The 19,109-nt window shown below is 39.5% G+C and overlaps 1 protein-coding gene and 1 long non-coding RNA gene across 2 annotated transcripts; one reads left to right on the top strand and one right to left on the bottom strand.

The window, feature by feature from the left end:
* Nucleotides 1-1,702: 1,702 nt before the first annotated feature.
* On the bottom strand, nt 1,703-13,560 carry LOC135336116 (uncharacterized). Its single transcript, XR_010394722.1, has 9 exons — nt 13,431-13,560; nt 13,308-13,366; nt 8,266-8,377; nt 8,038-8,212; nt 7,714-7,899; nt 4,990-7,629; nt 4,830-4,942; nt 3,350-3,419; nt 1,703-2,042 (listed from the first exon to the last, which is right to left on the bottom strand). It is a non-coding gene; the product is annotated as an uncharacterized LOC135336116 (long non-coding RNA).
* A 147-nt stretch (nt 13,561-13,707) lies between these two features.
* Nucleotides 13,708-16,165, top strand: LOC135335963 (heat shock 70 kDa protein 12A-like). Its single transcript, XM_064531702.1, has 3 exons — nt 13,708-14,096; nt 14,213-14,428; nt 14,710-16,165. Exons 1-3 carry the CDS (start codon nt 13,725-13,727, stop codon nt 16,027-16,029), a joined length of 1,908 nt encoding a protein of 635 aa, XP_064387772.1. The 5' UTR covers nt 13,708-13,724; the 3' UTR covers nt 16,030-16,165.
* The last annotated feature ends 2,944 nt before the right edge of the window (nt 16,166-19,109 follow it).

The raw sequence follows: 19,109 nt of genomic DNA on the forward strand, positions 1-19,109 counted from the left end.
ACAAATCCCAGATAGGCTTGCAACCCGACCTCCCGTCAGGGACGGTCGGGCTCCGCCCAACTAGGGCTACCCCTGGCTTTACTGAATTAACTAGCTGTGTCTGCTGTCTAGTTGGACCAGATTTAGCTAGATAATGGGGTAGAGAATAGTTGAGCGGTGCTGTGTGTAGCTTGAACTGTACTGGCTGGCAAGAATCTAGTAAGCACCCTATGCACTGATAACTCGTCAGAATGGAGGGTATGTTCTAGGGATCTGGACAGCTGTACATCCAAAGGAGCCAGGGAGTGCCAATCATCTTCTCCCAGTCTCTGACACGCTAAACAAAACGACCTAGAACTGGGAGTCCCAGCTAGAATTGCTAGCCGGATCTAGACTAATAGAATGACATGGAGGCGTGGTGAGGCCGGATCCACACTAATTGATCGACCTAAGACGCTCCTGTTCCAGACTTTCACGAATGGTAAGGAAAGGGTTAAGTTATGGACACAGCAGCAGCAGAAAAAAGAACTATTATAAGCAAACTGAACGCACTCATGTTGCAGCTCGATCTCAGCAACAATGATTCTATTGATTAACGTATATGAATGTTGATGTATAATTATTGTAACATGTATTGCCATGCGTATTATTTATAATTTATGAACGTGCATATACATGGTGACATGTATATTGTAACGTGCATATGCATGTTGTCATGCATAATTATTGTAAAGTGCATATGCATGTTGTCATGCATATTGTAACGTGCATATACATGGTGACATGCATATTGTAACGTGCATATGCATGTTGACATGCATATTGTAATGTGCATATGAATGCACGTGTGTGTATACATTGTCATAGTCATTTTGACACAGATAACACCCCATACATGCATGCAATGGCAGTTCATCACCATCTGAACTATGGCTTATATTGGCACACTGCATGTTTCTTTTGATCTGAGAGGTCAAAATGGAACAACCACTTGTTGCCCAGTGCTCTGTATATGGCATGTTGCATCACTACCATAACTAGTGTTCAAGCTGGCGCTGTGCTAATGCCTCTCGCCATGATTTGCTTTCGCTCAAAAGTATAGAAGAGGAAGTATAGAAGAGGAAAAAGTGTATAGTCTAAAACCAAGAGTTCATAATAGACCAATGTTGTATTGTGAACTCTTGCTAAAACTGACTTGCATCGATCTATATTCAATTGTATAATTATGGTATCATTGTTGTGTTTTGTGGCTGCTTATACCAGGACCTCAAGGATCTAGGAAGCAACAAAGAAGAAGATTTTGTCGACTGTATTCTGGTATCATTGTAGTGTTTTGTGGCTTACCATGACCACAAGATTTCTGCCAGGATCTGGGGTTTACAATGGATTCTCTCACACGTGGTAATGAGCGCATGCGCAGGAATAAGGGGTGTGTCGGCAAGTTACAAGAAATTAAGAATGGCTACTAAAATAGCTAGCTTCTTTAACAGCTCTTTCTGACTATTGTATAGCTAACAAAAAGCTAGCGCTTTAGCGTAAGGCTAACTTATAATATTATGTTGAATAGAAAGTTTGTGCGAACAGATGATGCGGCCTTCAATGTGAGTCAAATAGTCATAACTCGAGAAAGAAGCCTTAGTTTGCTAATCCACGAATCAAAATCCAAGAGATCGTGGCTATAAAAGCCTATAGAAGCTGTCAGTTTTTGTTGCATTGCAACCGTTGATCAGTTACCGCTGGAATACACACTGTAAAAACTGGAAAGTGACCGTCACCACCAAAAGGTAGTGAAACGGCTGCCACAATAGTCACCGCAAATCGACTGGTGACCCTCACCACTTTTTCAAATCACTACATTTAAGTAGTGACGATCACTACATTTAGGTAGTGAACATCACCAGAACTAGTAAAAATCACTATACAAAAATTCTGAAAATGTGCACAGAAAATAATAACAAGCATTATGCTTACTAGCCTAACAGAGTATAATAATGACAGTGTCTAATGGCTTGAGTTGATCATCAGTTCTTGGCTGTCTTTACATCCCAACCTCCTCCCTCCTCCTGTATATGCATGAAGGAGAAAGTATGTTTATTTCATTGACAAAATTAATAATAGAGTCAACTATGTAGGTTGGAAGTGTATAATTATACAAATTAGATTATGTGCCGGGGGATATCGCATGATTAACAACAAAACTTTTGCATACCTACTGAGCTTCAATTATACGCGCATGTGTACTGGTAAACCACGTTTACGTTTTCGTTGGTAAGTTTTTGTAATTACCTGCTATGTATAATTAATTATAAGCCAAATAAAGTAATCCATGATGTCACAAATACTGGAGTATGAAAACAATGCGTGAAGCTGAGCCAATTATAGCTACAGAAAATAGCAGGCACAACTATGTTTACAAGAAGAAGTATCGGCCCAGACTATAGTGGTATACCTGAACAGCACACTGGAGAGCCAGGGAGGCGATGCAAATTCTTATTACTCTATATAAAGCAGTAATCAATTATTGTGAGCAGAACAATAAGGTTTGGAAGAACTGCTATACTGTGGAGAGCCAGGGAGGCTATGCAAATTCTTATTACTCTATATAGAGCAGTAATCAATTATTGTGAGCAGAACAATAAGGTTTGGAAGAACTGCTATACTGCAAGCATTGTCAAAACAATTAATAGCTTGCTATAAATAATTCAAAATGAATGTAAACAATGGGTCTGCCTAAAACTCTGAAGAGGAACAACTTGCTATCATAATCATACTGAAAATTAAGGTCAATGTGCTACAGGTGGCAGATTCATAATTATTTGCGTGATCAGAGGCCGCGGTTACTTATTTTCCTGGCAAAAAATGCTACAATTTGTAAGGCCAATAGGTACAATTTTCTTTCATCTGCACACATTCAAACTCCGCCATGGGACAGTCTCTTAACTAAAGCACTAGCAAGCTGCTACCAAGCTAACTGGCACATAGATACCGTGCAGTATCAATAAGCATGGCTCCCACTGCAGATATGTCTCAGCAAAGGTCAAAGTTCACTGAGGCTACCAATAAAGATGCAATTGAGATGCTACTATTCCACCTTTATAATTGTAAGAGCGGCCTCTGATCAAGCACAATTTATATACATACAGATTAGGGGGTGTTTAGTAACCTAGTAACAACAATTCTACAAATCTTTTGCTGACTTTATAGGCTAAGTACAAAGATGTGATACGAAGAGAGGTTGAAGTAAGACAATTATTTTTGGAACAAAATGAACTGTTACACTCTTGTTTTGTGTGCAAAAGCAGGACTAACAGAACTAACATATTAATCACTGACAACAAATTGTGGCAATACGGCAGCAGCATGCACATACCTTGATTTATGTCTATACTTAGGGTGTCCAGTAGTATGGTTGCTCCACACGTTTTTTTTTACTTCATATCCTGCAAGTCAATTACAACAGTTACTGAACGCAATAGTGTGTAACAACAATAACAGTATAAATAAACGCGCTGCAGGTGCTGATGCCTTGTCCACTATTTATGGCAGTAAACCTCCGAGGACGAAGGCGAAGTCTCGAGGCCAAGGATGGTTTAACGTTGCCATAAATTTTATAATTATAATTATACCCACTGAAATGAAAAATGCTTGCTATATATACCTAAGCTAACTCACCTTGCAAGGACTAGTAAACAGTTAAAAACTATTGAAAATGAACGAAAAGCGTGTGCATATATATAGCTTGTATAGCCAGTGCTAAACTTCTAGCGCTACGCACTAACTTGTCCATGTGTAACGAGCCTATCCCATTGCTAACTTATTTTTGGCTGTTTGTGTATTATAGATCTAACAAAATCAGTGCGCCCTTAAGGCAACGGAGTTTATGGTAGTGAAACTCCACCCAGTTGCTATGATACAACCCAAGCGGGACATAAAGCTAATACATAATGATGACATGATTGCTGCGACACTTAAAGACAAAACACTGCATGCAACGGCATTCCAAGTATTAGAGCAAAATTACCCATAACTCGGGAACGATGAAATGGCTATAGAGCCTTTACATTATACTTGCACTTCGTGTTCATTGTAACAGCTATGGCAATCTACACACAGACAGACAGTCACATACACACACAAACACAACTACTGTTGTGTCGCTCATCTGTATAATAATATTATTAGCATGTATATGCTTGATCAGAGGCTGTGCGCATGGCTACTAAATGTTCATTTTGCTGACAAAGGAGGCTACAATTCGAGAGAGCACATTGTTCAAGAGAGGTGTTTATTAGCCCTAGCTAATTGTTTAAGTTATTTTTACTCGAACTATGCCATGAGAAAGTCTTCTAAAAGCACTACTTAAGCAAGCTGCTACCCTAGCTAGCTGCTACCATAGATACCAATCAACCACGTGCAGAGACATAGCCTCAAAGTTCACTGAGGCTACTATTTGAGTGCGGCCTTCAAGCATATAACGGTACCTAACAATTAAGCTGCAACCGTAGATACCAGTATTAATATGGCTGCCAAGTGCAGATACACATAGCCTCAAAGTTCACTGAACCTAACAATTAAGCTGCAACCGTAGATACCAGTATTAATATGGCTGCAAGTGCAGAGACACGTAGCCTCAAAGCTCACTGAGGCTACTATTTGAGACCAGCTTCTATTGAAGACTACTTTATACGTACAAGCATGCATCAGTAGTTTGAATTCTATAAATTTTGCTGAAAGAGGATGGACGATTATTTGTGAGAGTACAGGAATGTAAGCCCTACAATGCTGAGAGGGTTAGCCTGGAAGTATTACAATGTGAAGTCCCTACTTCTTCTGATAGTTAATTAACTCACTTGTGTTGTGCATGCTGAATGAAGCTTAGGGCAATGGGCTTTGGTCTCCCCTTGTTTAAGCCCTAATGAAGTGTTTACTTGCGCTTTGCTTGTCCTTCAGGAGAAATTCAGTTCTGCATAAAATATTAATTTAAACTGTGCAGCATGTTGAGGAACTTACCTAGTTACACAGTTTTGTCAAACAACTCTCAAAGCGTTCTCTAAAAGCTCAACTTGTCTGCTTCCTTAAAAACTCCAGCAAATAAATTTTTGTTGATGTGTGCAGCTGCAAATCTGCAGCTGCATAATTGCACGTGCCCTTATTTGGTCATAGGTCTATTCAACAAACAAGAGCGCGCAAGTGAAGATATGGATATGGCCATGGAAGGAGCTAGCAAGCTAACTAGATCTTCCTATTACAGTTCAATTCAGTGACAAGGAAAGGCATTTGGCAGTCTTATAATTATTGCTGCTACCAAAGGATAAGGAATAGTAGTGTGTGGATGAATAGTGTTGAATCATGTAGCTTAGATATGGAGCATGTTGATGTCGTGTAACATCTTATAGTAAAAGCATTCCATGAACTGTTTTACTGAGGCAATTATGGTTAACAGTAAGCCGGGTTGCGTGTTGACTATGTCTTGGTGACTCAGTTTCTGTAAAATAGACCACTAAATCTAGATCTACCTGGTACGGGTTAGCAGTAAGTCGTGTTGCGTGTTGATCGACCAGGTACAGAAACCTCTTTTCAAAGATGTTACACAATTAATACATCGCTTCAACTAGTAATTGTATTTGTAAATACGTGTGTGAATCAATTGTTAATTATTTTGTTTGGTAAAATCTTTTATTATTGTGTACTGGCCTTAATATGAATGCAGATATGCCATTGTAACTGTTCAAGCTAGCAGTAACATTATACGTCTATGGATTAATAATCTCATGCTTCTCTTTTATTGCAGAATATGGAATGCTGCTCAGGCAAAAAAGCTTAGTGAGATATCAGGGCACCATGGGGCCTCTTTGCAGCCTTTATATTTAGTCAGCAAACTAGATCCATCAAGCATCTGCCTGAGTTTGTCACTCCCTTAGATTTAACGGCATAATTATTATTGATGCTGATTGCCTTAAAGTTACAACCAAAGCTTACGTCTGTACCTGTGGGGAGTGGTCGTATTATTTATGTCCCAGTTTGTCATCATTGTTAGGGGAGGAGCAATTGTAGCTATACAAGAACAATATTAAAATTGTGTACCGCAAGTGTGTTAGGTAAACTTCATGTTGTTTCAAGTTTACAGTCAGTGGTGGATATTAAAAAGACACCATTACATTATCGTATAATTATAATTATAGTAAGTAGCCGACCAAACAGTCGTCATGCACTGATATAGAATATTTATAGTCCGTTGTATTCTTCTGACTTGGTCTTCGACGGTAGCAGGATAGACCGTAAAAATGACAACTTGTGACTTTCACCATGAAATATTAAAGTATCACATTGCATGCTGCATGCCTATAATTATCTATAAAATAATAATTAATGGAGCTTGTGACCTCACACATGAGAAGGTACAGGGAACAGTAAGTTAAGTGAGAGGTACCACTGCATGCACACTGTGATGAAGGACTTAGGACAGTACTATAGAGACATGGCGGAGGTTGAATGTAGTGAAGGACTTTGGTAGTGACCGTCACCACAGTTGGTATTGAGCTATGTGGTAGGACTTAGGTAGTGACCGTCACTGTGATTGGTAGTGAGGATCACCACATACCGTATAGCGCGAAATTTTCGAGGGGCTTAATTTTCGTGGATTTCGTGGGTTAGCAATCCTACACGAAAATTAAGTCCACGAAAATCGTTCTTTACCTGCTATAACGTGCAAGATCTAAAGGCGTGGCTTCCGGTAAGCAGTCATTCCGCGAACATTGTGCAACGAAATGGCTTTTAGAGGCCAATCCACGAAATATAAGTGCCTCGAAAATTTCGCGCTATACGGTACATAAATCACCACCATGTAGTGATTCGCTTATGTAGTGACCATCACCACATTTGGTAGTGACGGTCACCACCCTGTTTTTACAGTGCACACACACACACACACACACACACACAGAGGGGGCTTTACCGTATCCCTTGTGTGGCTACGCCTCGAGGCATAATTATAGCAACCATGTATTGCACTGCATTATAATTATGGCATATAATGCACTGGGGTTATATGCAAATGCAGTAGTTTTTTTAGAAAGAAATCTACTTTTGGGACCAACCCACCCAATCACTCATTTGGTCCCTTTTATAGGCTATATACTCTACCTTTCATTAGTTGTGGAAACAAAACCTTAGAATTTACTGAAATTCAACAAACTAATGTATTCACTAAAATTCCACTCAAAACACATGCATGCACGTCTTTTATTACAATTTATAGGGAAAAATTTACCAATCAGAAGAATTTGATGTCATTGGGCAACAAGTTAGTTATTGCAGGCGCCCGAGGGCATCACGTCATCCAGTAAAATATATGGCATGTTGCACTCATGCATGCTGGGCAATAACTAATACATAATTATGCTATAAATTATATCACGCATAATAATTATAATTATGCAGCATGCAACATGCAGTGTAATGACTTACAGAAGTCACAAAGACCTCCTCTTTCACCATCGAGATAAGGATAGAAAAAGCACGCTGGACATCTTTCAGGTAATCAGTGCTCTGAGTAGTCCCAGGTTTCCACGCTTTTTTAAGAATGAAAAGATCCCTCAAACATTCAGCCATTCTCTCAATGAGTACTGTCTGTGCTCTTTCATCAATTTTCTAGCAATAATTATTATTATATAAGTCATAATTATAGAGACTCATGTTAAACAAAATAAATATTGCAATCGACAATCAACTTACGGATAGCCTGAAGTCTTTCGTATTTGTTGGGATTTCAACAAACCACACAAGGATAGAAAAAGCACGCTGGACATCTTTGAGATATATTTTTGAGCTCCCAGGATTTGGTTGAGTAGAAGAGAAAATAGTCCTCAAGCACGCAGTCATTCTCTCAATGAGCTGTTTTTGTACACTGCCATAGATTTCCTAATTTACAATAATTATCGGTATGGTATTCAAATCAACACATAATTTAAATTATATACGCCCTTGGTATATACTACCCTGACAGTCCCTATATATATAACTGCATGGCACAATGCATTAATTCATGCCCTGACTCACCATAAATATATCACAGAAGACTCTACGAGTTTCATTTTTTTGTGAAGTGGATGTGCCTCTCGAGCTCTCAGCTTCATTATACAGAAACAGTTCATTCCACAATGATGTCACATCAGTGTCTTCTAAAGAATTCCCTTGACGTTGCCCAAATTCAGCATTTAGTTTGACAGACAAGCTGTAAATGGATGTCGTCATCAAATCTTATAATTTATTCAGTAAAATAAATACCTTTGTAACTTGGTATCCTGGTCTTTGATTACCACATCCTGGTCTTGTATTTTTTGCTGGAGGTTCTGAATTAATGTTTTAGTCCCACAAAAACCCAGCGTATTAAGAGTCCCTGCATTTATTGTGTATATAATAATTGCAGGCATAGAAAACCTTGTATATACCTATAATTATGCATGATATAATTATATATACTTATTAAAACCTTAAAAGCAGCTATATAGGTAGACCAGCTCTTTTTAGCTGGTATATATATAATTTTATAGGCTGGGTCAAAGGTATCTTAATTGTTGCTCAGTGAGTGCAGGGGCAGATCAATTAAGGCAATCCAGTGCTCTGTATATATATATATGGCATGTTGCATCACTATACTATAGCAACCATTCATATATTATATTGCACTGTGTGTAAATGCAGTGGATAAATCCCCATGCACCCAATAAATCATTTGGTCCCTTTTATTGGGGTGAGCCCTGAGGCGAGACCCATAGTTTCGAGTATACTGTAGAGAAAAGCTCAGTGACCGGATATCCGTCTGTCTGTCTGTGTGTCTGTCGCTTAGCATGACGATCGCTCCATTTGCACGCTTTTTAGCGTGACGATCTGTTTGAATTTTTATTTCTACTCGAACTCACTGGATGAAACTGATAGTCATACAGTTCAACAACTATTAAGGCAGTGAGGCAATGGCGTTGGGACACCATCTGCTGGCAAGACTAAGGGAAGTTTGACGAGCTAATGAGACAGAAGCTCAGCTCGTCTGAAGAGGAAGAGAGAACAGTTAGAGAGACCTTTACGAAACAGTAAATGAAACTGATACAGCTCAACAACTAAGGGAATATATCAAAGACACCATCTGCTGGCAAGGCTAAGGAAGTTTAACAACAAGTAGGAGCTATGAGACAGAAGCTCGTCTGTCGCCAAAAGGTTCGAATTGAATAGGAAAAGAGAATTGCAGTTAGAGAGATCTTTAGGAAACGAAGGAAACAGCAACTCACTACAACTTCTTTGTCTTCGCTAAGGCTATAGGCTCGCCCCACATGCACAATGCTTCTAGGCTAATTATGCCTCGAGGCGTAGCCGCACAAGGGATACGGTAAAGCTGACTGTGTGTGTGTGTGTGTGTGTGTGTGTGTGTGTGTGTGTGTGTCTGTTCCAGCTGTAACTGCTCAACGGTTGCAATGCGACGAAAGCTAACAGCTTCCAGTGGCGTGTACAATGGGGGGATTTGGGGGCTTGAGCACCCCCCTGTCCTCCCAGACAACCATGAAACTAATCCTATCACTCAGTAGCTAGCTAGCTAACTGTGCAGCTCCAGAGATACGTGCAGCTCTATCTCCCGACGATGATTGACCACGCCCAATTGAGCATGCGCAATCAGTACTGCCATTCCAATGGTTATGTAATGCTAAATAGCTGATCAAGATCCTTTGCACTCTCCCAGTCACCTCTTGCTCCACTGAGAGATACTGAGAAGCAATGACTAACACCAAAATGACTGGACATCCCCATTGCAGTGATTGACCAGTTTGCTAGGATGTACCCCAGGAGAATAGTGCATGGAGATCCTACAAGATGACTGACTCATAATTATCACGCTATGCATGTCTTAGATCCCATTTGACTCAGTGTATTTAGCAGGGAACTATGAGCTATAGTACCGGTACTATAGATTGCTCTGGGCTAAAAACTACAACATTATACATTGTATTGTCATTTACAAGAAGATACACATGTAATAACATAAAATTATTGTAGCTAGATGCTTTATCTAGTAACATAGTAACAGAACTATAGAATGGAAAAGAGAGAAGCTCTAGAGGAGAATAGTAGGAGCCGCTCTTTTCTTGGGCAGTGTGCTGTACTTTTTTGCTGCAAGGCTGCATGGGGGAGAGCTGGATGTATGAAAGATGCGCCGCAATAAATGAGGGGGCGTAAAATCGCGCGCGCTATGCGCGCGGCCCCATTTTTTCTGTATTCTTGAGCACCCTCCTGCTTCAATCTCTAGAAACGCCCCTGGCTTCTATAAGCTTCTAGCCACGTTCTCTTGGATTTTGATTCGTGGATTCATTTAGCAAACTAAAGCTTCTTTCTCGAGTTATGGCTAGTTTGACTCACATTGCAGTCTCTTCAGAATCTTTCATACCATCATCTGTTCTGAATGACCACATGGATAATGGAAATCCCCATCTCTGTTCAGGGAGCTTCCCTCAATTTTGCTGCTATTGCATAATTATTTGCGAAGCGATCCAGTTGAGAAAGAAGAAGCTACCACTGGTTTTAGCTAACTTCTGTTCGTTCTAGAGTTGACTGCATGCAGGTATTGACCTTAGTACATCAGTAAAAATAGGTAAAATATGACTGATAATCACTTTTAATATTCTGAGCAAAAGGGGGGTTCCTTTGCTCCCTTGGATCTCCCACTCGATCCGCCACTGCCACCTATTATTCAAAACTGTGTACGTTAAGTTACTACGAGGACACACCTAAGAAGATACACTTAGCTTATACCATACGAGACAAGACATGTTACTAATCTGTCTTCTGCTCCAGTTTTATGCAGAACCTCGGTATAATTATAGTCTTTTTTCCAAGAAAACTATGGAACAAGATTGTGTTAAATTGTGAACTTAGCGCTTATTTAAGTATTAACGATCAACTCTCATTTGATAGTACTCAACAAAAACTAAAAACAGAGTAAAGACAGCGGACTTAGACAAGTTAGAGCTTGTCAGTGGTGTAAACTTACTTCTCTAGAGTAACCTCCCAGCCTCTGAGTGATCGCTAGTGGATAGGAGAGCTAGAAACAGTTGAAATACAACCAGAGTACGGTCAAAACAAAAATAATCGCGAGCGCGAAATCATAACGCGGAGTGTTTCAACCATTTACACAGGGAGGCCTGGTCGTTTCCAATCCCCTTCCTTTTCGAAAATTTTTGGTGAAACACTCCACGTTATAGGGTTTGGCTAAAACTACAAAGGGATTATTTTATAGTCAGCATGCTCATTACCTGTCTTGGCTGCCATACAATGTGCTGTACATAGAAACGGTGAAATTGATCACTTTTAATTAATGTTGAATATTCTAAAAAGTAAAGAGAATATAGCTCTAAAAGGTCGACTAAGCAACGCAACCACTATCACTAAACAAATAAATGCTATAAAATAAGGAATAGCCCTTACTATGAAGTCGTGAGAGGTCAAGGCCCGTGGTGTGTCTAAAAGTATACTAAAGCAGTTTGAAGGACTATACTGCAAACGTTTATGAACAGTAAAGCTTATCCATGGCATGAAACCATTCTATATAGCACTTAGATACATAATAACCAAGTCAAGCAATGTCTTTTGCTGTTTAGGCTTCGCAGCAGGGAAAGAGAAAAGTTGACATGGAGTAATTCAAGCTATACTCATCAAAAACTAAAAACAGAGTAAAGACAGCGGACTTAGACAAGTTAGAGCTTGTCAGTGGTGTAAACTTACTTCTCTAGAGTAACCTCCCAGCCTCTGAGTGATCGCTAGTGGATAGGAGAGCTAGAAACAGTTGAAATACAACTAGAGTACGGTCAAAACAAAAATAATCGCGATCGCGAAATCATAACGCGGAGTGTTTCAACCATTTACACAGGGAGGCCTGGTCGTTTCCAATCCCCTTCTTTTTCAATCTATGGTAAAACCATACTCAGCCAGGGGAAGTCCCACTTGCGTAGAGCTAGCTAGCTGCCACGATCGAACAGTCAACTAGCTAACCTAGGCTAACCTGAACACTCCTTTGGCAGTTGATGCATCAGAACAACAGGTACAATCATTGAATCAAATTACAATAGCTACAAAACTGATAAATAGCTAGCTGGTAGCTGTAGTAAAGCCACAATAGCTTAGTCTGAAAGGGGGGATCCGTGGCACCCTGGGATCTCCCCCTGGATCCGCCACTGGTTTGCTAATCCACGATCAAAATCCAAGCTATAGAAGCCTATTATATAGAAGCTGTTAGTTTTGCATTGCAACCGTTGAGCAGTTACAGCTGGAACAGACACACAGACAGACACAGTCAGCTTTACCGTATCCCTTGTGCCGCGAGTCCTGCGTGCGGCTACGCCTCGAGGCATAATAACACTGCAAAGAACTCGATTAGAAATCAATAGTACGGTTTTTTCATGCAATAAGGGATTAACAGCACCAGGAGTTCATTAAGAGGACTGGAGTAGTACACACCAGTGGCGTAGCCAGGATTTTGGGAAGGGCAGGGCTCAGTCACTTTTTCCTCAGCAGTCAGCATGCGCATTAGATGGCCCTGCCCACATTTCCATTCAATGACATCATTCTAGTATAACAATACTGGACAGATCGTGGTAATTCAAGCTGAGTTGGAGTTGATAAAGCACAAAAGGGGGGGGGGGGCTCTAGCCCCTCAGCCCCCCCTCTGCCTACGCCACTGCACACTATACATTACGGTATACATGCATGCAGGTATTTCATACTAAGTCACTAGCAAAACGTTTGAAGTGGGTGCAGACTGCTAGGTGGAGTGGTTAATTAGTTAAAACAGTATACCTCCAGCCCAGCCACATTCATGGTACAGTTTACAGGTGCAACATTTTGCGTTTTTCGAGGGCAGACAGAAAACGCGGAAAATTTAAACTGGGATAAACTTCCAATCCCACGCACCAGTATTTGTTATTGGTGGGTGTGGTTTCCTGGAATTGATACGCGAATATTAGAACCCACGAATATTTTTACTGAGGGCTCTGGAGCCATTTGCACTGCGGAAATTTCCCGCTACATGGTATTCAGATGTAGAACAGAACAACGTGCGCGGGAGTTGGATACTCTTCTTAATGAACTCTTATAGCACGCTGATAGCACTGCCTCATGCAATTAGTAGCCTTGCCATTGCTTGTTACTAATCCCATAATTATATTGATAGTGTACACAATTTGAAAGTATATAATTATTATATGCAAATTATATGATAGCTCGCATAAATATAGTATCACTCAGTATAATTTAGCACAATAATACATTTATTTAGTAGATTTTCTTACTGTCTAAAAAGCTCGGATCCCTTTCGCTCTGGATGCTCTGGCTGCTCCTCTGGCGTTGTCTGCATTATTATACAGAAAGAAGTTTGTCAGATCGATTCAACAGATGCCCATGAAATGGCTCACCTCCTAGAATCATTATGGGGATCCATTTCTATATCTAGATTTATAGATATCTTGCTATATAAATATATTTTGCCTGGCTAATAGCTATAACTGCATGCATACATAAAAACTTAACTTATAATTATAAGCCGATTTGGGAATGCATTGGTTAAATCTATAACTATTCATAGCATAGCATGCATACCTGTCCAACAGTTCACCTGATTTTGCAATCACATGCAGTCTCCTATATAATATATATATATGTATAAAAGAAGATTCACCTCCAGTTAGAATCTACAGCTATAAATTAGCATGGCCTCCAACTCAAAAAAAGTGATATGTGAGAATGGCTGTGCCAAAGCTACTAGAGTTGCTAAAAAATTTGACCCTTTTCGCTCAACACCTAAGTCAATTGTCACCATTGACTTTGGAACAACTCATTGTTCTGTATCGTCTCTACTAGACGTCAATGCATGCCCCGACCCTTCTGTACTGGACCCAGTGCTTCTGAATCTTGATACTAAATGTCGAAAAAGAGTGCCTTCTTGCATTCTCTTTGACAAGTTTGGCGACAGAAAAGGTATTGGATACGAAGCGAGAGAAGAATATGCGACTCTTGGAATGAGAGTGAGACCAGCATATGCTTTTTTTGAGCATGTTAAGAAGGAAATCCAAAGAAAAGAAGTAAGTCAATTTTTAGCCTTTATAATTATAGTAAAGTTTATGTTTTGTCACTTTTGTGCCTATAAGCATGCACTTTTAATAGTCATGTATCAACATTGCAATACCTTATATTTTAGGATGTTGATAGAAACCACAAGATCCAAGCTATGAATGGAAAGCAGTACTTCCTCATTGATGTGATTGCACACATTTTGTGCCACCTAAAGGAGATGATCCTTGAAGAAATTAAGGATGATGGATTTCATAGTATAGAAGATGTCGACTGGGTTGTTACTGTTCCTGCAATCTGGAAAGCAAGAGGGAAAAGAATGATGCGGGAGGCTGGATACATGGTATAAATTATTTGATTGTAACAAGTTAGTTCATGAACAAATTTCTATGGTTATGATTATGAAAGCATGTACCATAGTGCTTGAAAAAAGAATTGCAGAAACCTATATCGGTACTGGCATCACAATATCCTTGCCAGATGGCAAAAGTTAGATTGAAAAATTAATTGTCTGCTCATTTTGCACATTCGCAAAGGTTTTCACATAAGTTTTTCACAAGTTTCTGTATAATTATGAATAACTTCAGCTGTTGAACGACTTGTATTCTCTTTGTACACATGCAGGCTGGCTTATGTGATCCTCATGTGAAAATGGGTAACCTGGAAGAAGCTACAGGACGAGTACAACCTCCACCAAAGGAAGAATCTAATCCCGAAAAACTATCGCTTGCTCTTGAGCCAGAATCTGCAGCAATTTGGTGTAAGAAAAAGATTGATACCGCACAAAGAAATGATGTTGAAACCTATCTGGTTGTGGATTGTGGTGGTGGCACTGTGGACATAGCTACCCATGGAATTAGCAATGGTCATGTTCAAGAATTAGCACCTTCGGCAGGTAACATGAGCGGCGGAACAACCATCAATGAAACGTTTCGACACTTTTTAAGTTGTTTTATTGGTGATCCGGGTTTCACTCGGTACTTCAGTGTACCTGATCCTGTAAAAAGATCAAAACGGGTGTCAGATATAAACAAAATTGTGTACACAGCCTTTGAAGAGCAGAAAATAATTTTTGGCAATCAAGAACGGAAAGATAGTTTTGTTGTGGAGTTTACCTATGCTTTCATACAAGATTTTGGCAAGCTGATGGAAGGGAAGGCAGAAAGTCTTAACCACACAAATGTCCAGATCGAAGAAGATGGGTCAAAAATGAGATTATCTCGTTCAAAAATGGTGGAGTTTTTCAAACCAACTATTGATGACATTAGTAAACTGATTTGTGACCACATTCGTGCTAAAGGTTTGGCACCTACACTCGACAAAATTTTTTGGATTGGTGGATTTGGCGGGTGCAGATATTTGAGAAGTCAACTTCAAGAAGCTATCAACAATCAGTTTCATACTGAGCTCAAAAGAGAATACGCATGCAGTTGTCCAACTGAGCCGCAGTTAGCCATAGTAAAAGGTGCACTGGCGTTTCGGTGTGATCCTAGTGTGATACAAAAACGAAAGGCTGATGCTACGTACGGGATAGCATGCAGTATGCCATTTGTCAAAGGCAAGCATCGACCAGACTACAGTGTAGATGATGAAGACAACCGTTCTAAAAAGTGGTGTAAAAACATTTTTTCAACGTTTATTGAGAGAGACGAGAGTATCTGCACCAATGAAGTTTTTGTAACTAATTATGTCCCACTTTCCAAATCACAGAAGACAATGACGTTAACTTTCTACAGTGCTCTACATCCAAACGTGTGGTATACGACTGATCGTGGTGTTAATCAACTAGCCAAAATGGTTGTCAATATTGCTGGTTACGGTCGGGATAGGGACGTCGAAGTAGTTTTCGATGTTACACACACTGAGATACAAGTGTGCGTTCGAGACAAGCTGAGCCAAAACGAGTATAAGATTGTTATCGATTTCTTGTTTTCAGAGTTGTAAACTGAATACAATGGCTACAGAACTTAAAACATGCTTTTATTAGAACATAATTTATAGTTATACCCATAATTATATAGATCTCTATTGTCCTGAGTTTGTACAATGATAATGTTTTGCACCCTTCGTAATATTTAAATCAAGGTACAGATCAAGAATACGTTAGTACTGATTGTTATAATTTTACTGCATGCTCAGCTGCATGTGATTGCTGCCAATTTTTTGAACAAAAGTCCAATGGCGGGACAAGACTATACACTTATTATAATTATAGTGTCTCTGCATTGAAACTATATACAATGAAGAGACAAAATTAATGAGAACTCAGATTGACTTCTGACCGTTCAGGGCAGGCCTCACCAGCTGAATAAAAAATTATACGTTTAATAGAGTGTATATATAGGCCTATTAAAAAGACAATAAAAATTATTTCAATTCTTTACCAATTATCTGTATACCGTATAATCTGGTTAGTAAGCGCATGCGCCTATAGCAGGCCTCTATATGCGCCTATTATCCATACAGAGGTGCTTATAGAGATTAACCACGCCCATGACGTTTCAATGAAGCAAATCTCCATTAGCTAGCTCGATCAAGGCTCTTGGTCTGCTAACCAGTATGCGCCTATTAGTTGATGTGCGCTTATCAACCAAGTGCACTTATCAACCAGATTATACAGTATAATTATCAGGACATGTATCAAAATTGCCTTGTCCAACAATCGCCAGTAACATCTCTTTGTGTATAATGGCCAATATAATTATAACTGTGACTGAAACATTTTAGCCATCAAGACTGATGCATGCGACATAATTATACAGATTATATAGTCATAAAAGCGTATTAGTTATTGTTTAATTAATAATTATACACTGTAATGTGTATAATACAATGATAATGTGGTTTTCACCCAAGTGCATGTGTGACTGCATGTTGTGGCAAATAGTCACGCACTCTGAAAACCACACACATGCATATACTGTATATACACCTCGTGGGAGTAGTACTATAGCTATAATGGCAGTAAATCTGTACGCCTCACGCATGGGAGTACTATAGCTATAGGCCTCTGTGTATAGATTTACTGCCATTATAGTACTATACATAGTTATATAATTATAGGCATGCATGCATAGCTATAGTACTATAGACTGTCAGTCTGTGTATTCTGAGTCTATTCACTTAGATGCGATAGCATTTTGGTGTTAAAGCTTAATTCGTCGTGTTAAATAAAAGCGAGCAAAAGCGCTATAAGAAGCTTGACTTATATGTTGGCCTAGATGTGCACGCAGCTGTGACTCGAGGCTGATAGGCTACACTAAACCCCAAATTAAATATACGTCGAGTTAGTACATGTATATACATCACAGAATGTTCAAAATCAAATTTTGCCCACAAGGCCTATCTATATATACAGTGTCTGATATAATTTATATCTCTAGATCTTCAAGTGCTATAATCGAACAGACGAAATATCGATAATTTGTTTAGGCATTATTGACTAAGGGTAACTTAAGGCCGTACATATACGTACGTATAATCTGTCACCATCTATATCCTTGGCGATGACTTGTGTCTGTTACCACGAGAGCGTAGTCAGAGTTGAGCACCTCAGAGCCTCCTTGAAAGGGAATTCCCTCTATGCCATGGTGAAAGAGATAATTATTATCGGAGCATTTGGTCTCTAATGTGAATGTCAATGAATATAATTACCAGTATCATGATAACAACAGAGGCCATACAAAAAGAGCCACTTAGGTTACAGTGCTTTTATGGTAAGGTATAATTATTATCTTAGCCTATAGCTAATGTGCTATGTATACTGTGGCTCACGTACTGCATGTATATCCGGCCATCCATCCTCATAAAATTATTTGTTTTTTTCAATCGAGTTTGTGCAGACCATGCACTGCTTGCTCTCTCTTCGATATCGAGTTAATTTCCTGGGTATAGAGATTGGCCTTACCATGCATAGTGTACGTGGTATTATACTATACGACTGATTGTTGTCAGATCCGTTTACACTGTTATATAACGTAAAAAATGAAGTGCGGTGAGCACACTAAAACAGTTGCATAATTATAGCCGACCGTTTTAGTGTGCCCACTGCACTTTTGATGTGACACACACTGGGATACAAGTGTGCGTCCGAGACAAGCAGTCTGAGGGCAAAATCGATTAAATACCTGTTACCTACCTACATCAAGGTATGTAGGTAGGTAACAGGTATTTGACATACTTGTTAAAAACTTGAATACTCATATAGAACCACCAACAAAAGAACTACTCGAAAGGACCTTTCTGGAACCTTCATTATACCAACCACCTCTGAAGAGCAACCACACGCTATAAAACGGCTAAGAGCTCAGGTCCCGGATTTACAATGACTTCAATGTAGAGCAACCTCTCAGGAACGGCCATGCACCTTTCTACTGCGTATAACGAGCAGTTTTCTACTCCTAATCGGCTTTAGCAATTGAATAACCTCCCGGAACGGACAGCCACAACCAGAATTAGCAGCTATTTTGCACAACTGTGAAACCTATAGCTGTAGCTCACCCCTATACAGCCTTTTCAAAGCTTGTATGAGCTATAGAGAAGCGGTTAGCAAAGATCCAAGATTGATTTGCAGCAGGAATGTATTCGGAGAATCCACTTTTACAGTATTCACATGCATCTGTGTATTACTATTACTATACTATAGAGGCATTGTCACTTACACTGGTACTACATCAATTACCATATGGCAAATGGAGTGCGAGGACAATATAATTATGTTGTACATCTAAGTTTTAGAGTCTACATAAACTTTATACTATAGTCTTAATTGACACAATAATTATTGATTAACAATAGAGGCATTGTCACCAGTATTTATACAAGGTCACATGTTTCACTCACCCGTTGAGACAGCCATAGATTCCAGCAGCATCAGAAGCCTTGCAAATGTCATTACTGTTCATTGTCAGAATGGCCACACACACGAAAACATCAAACGTGAACTCCAGGTTGACCTCTGATCTCTCAGAGCGGGTCTCACCAACTGAAGAAAGAAAATACAAGTGTATATAATACAGGGATAG

The sequence above is a fragment of the Halichondria panicea genome, chromosome 5 (assembly GCF_963675165.1).
Source record: "Halichondria panicea chromosome 5, odHalPani1.1, whole genome shotgun sequence".
Lineage (NCBI taxonomy): Eukaryota > Metazoa > Porifera > Demospongiae > Suberitida > Halichondriidae > Halichondria > Halichondria panicea.

Excerpts from the sequence above, each read along its gene's own strand:
- LOC135335963 (XM_064531702.1), top strand. The coding sequence starts at position 13,725 with ATGGCCTCCAACTCAAAAAAAGTGATATGTGAGAATGGCTGTGCCAAA. Across the intron at positions 14,097-14,212 it reads AGGAAATCCAAAGAAAAGAA|GATGTTGATAGAAACCACAA; the intron begins GTAAGTCAATTT and ends CTTATATTTTAG. Across the intron at positions 14,429-14,709 it reads TGCGGGAGGCTGGATACATG|GCTGGCTTATGTGATCCTCA; the intron begins GTATAAATTATT and ends GTACACATGCAG.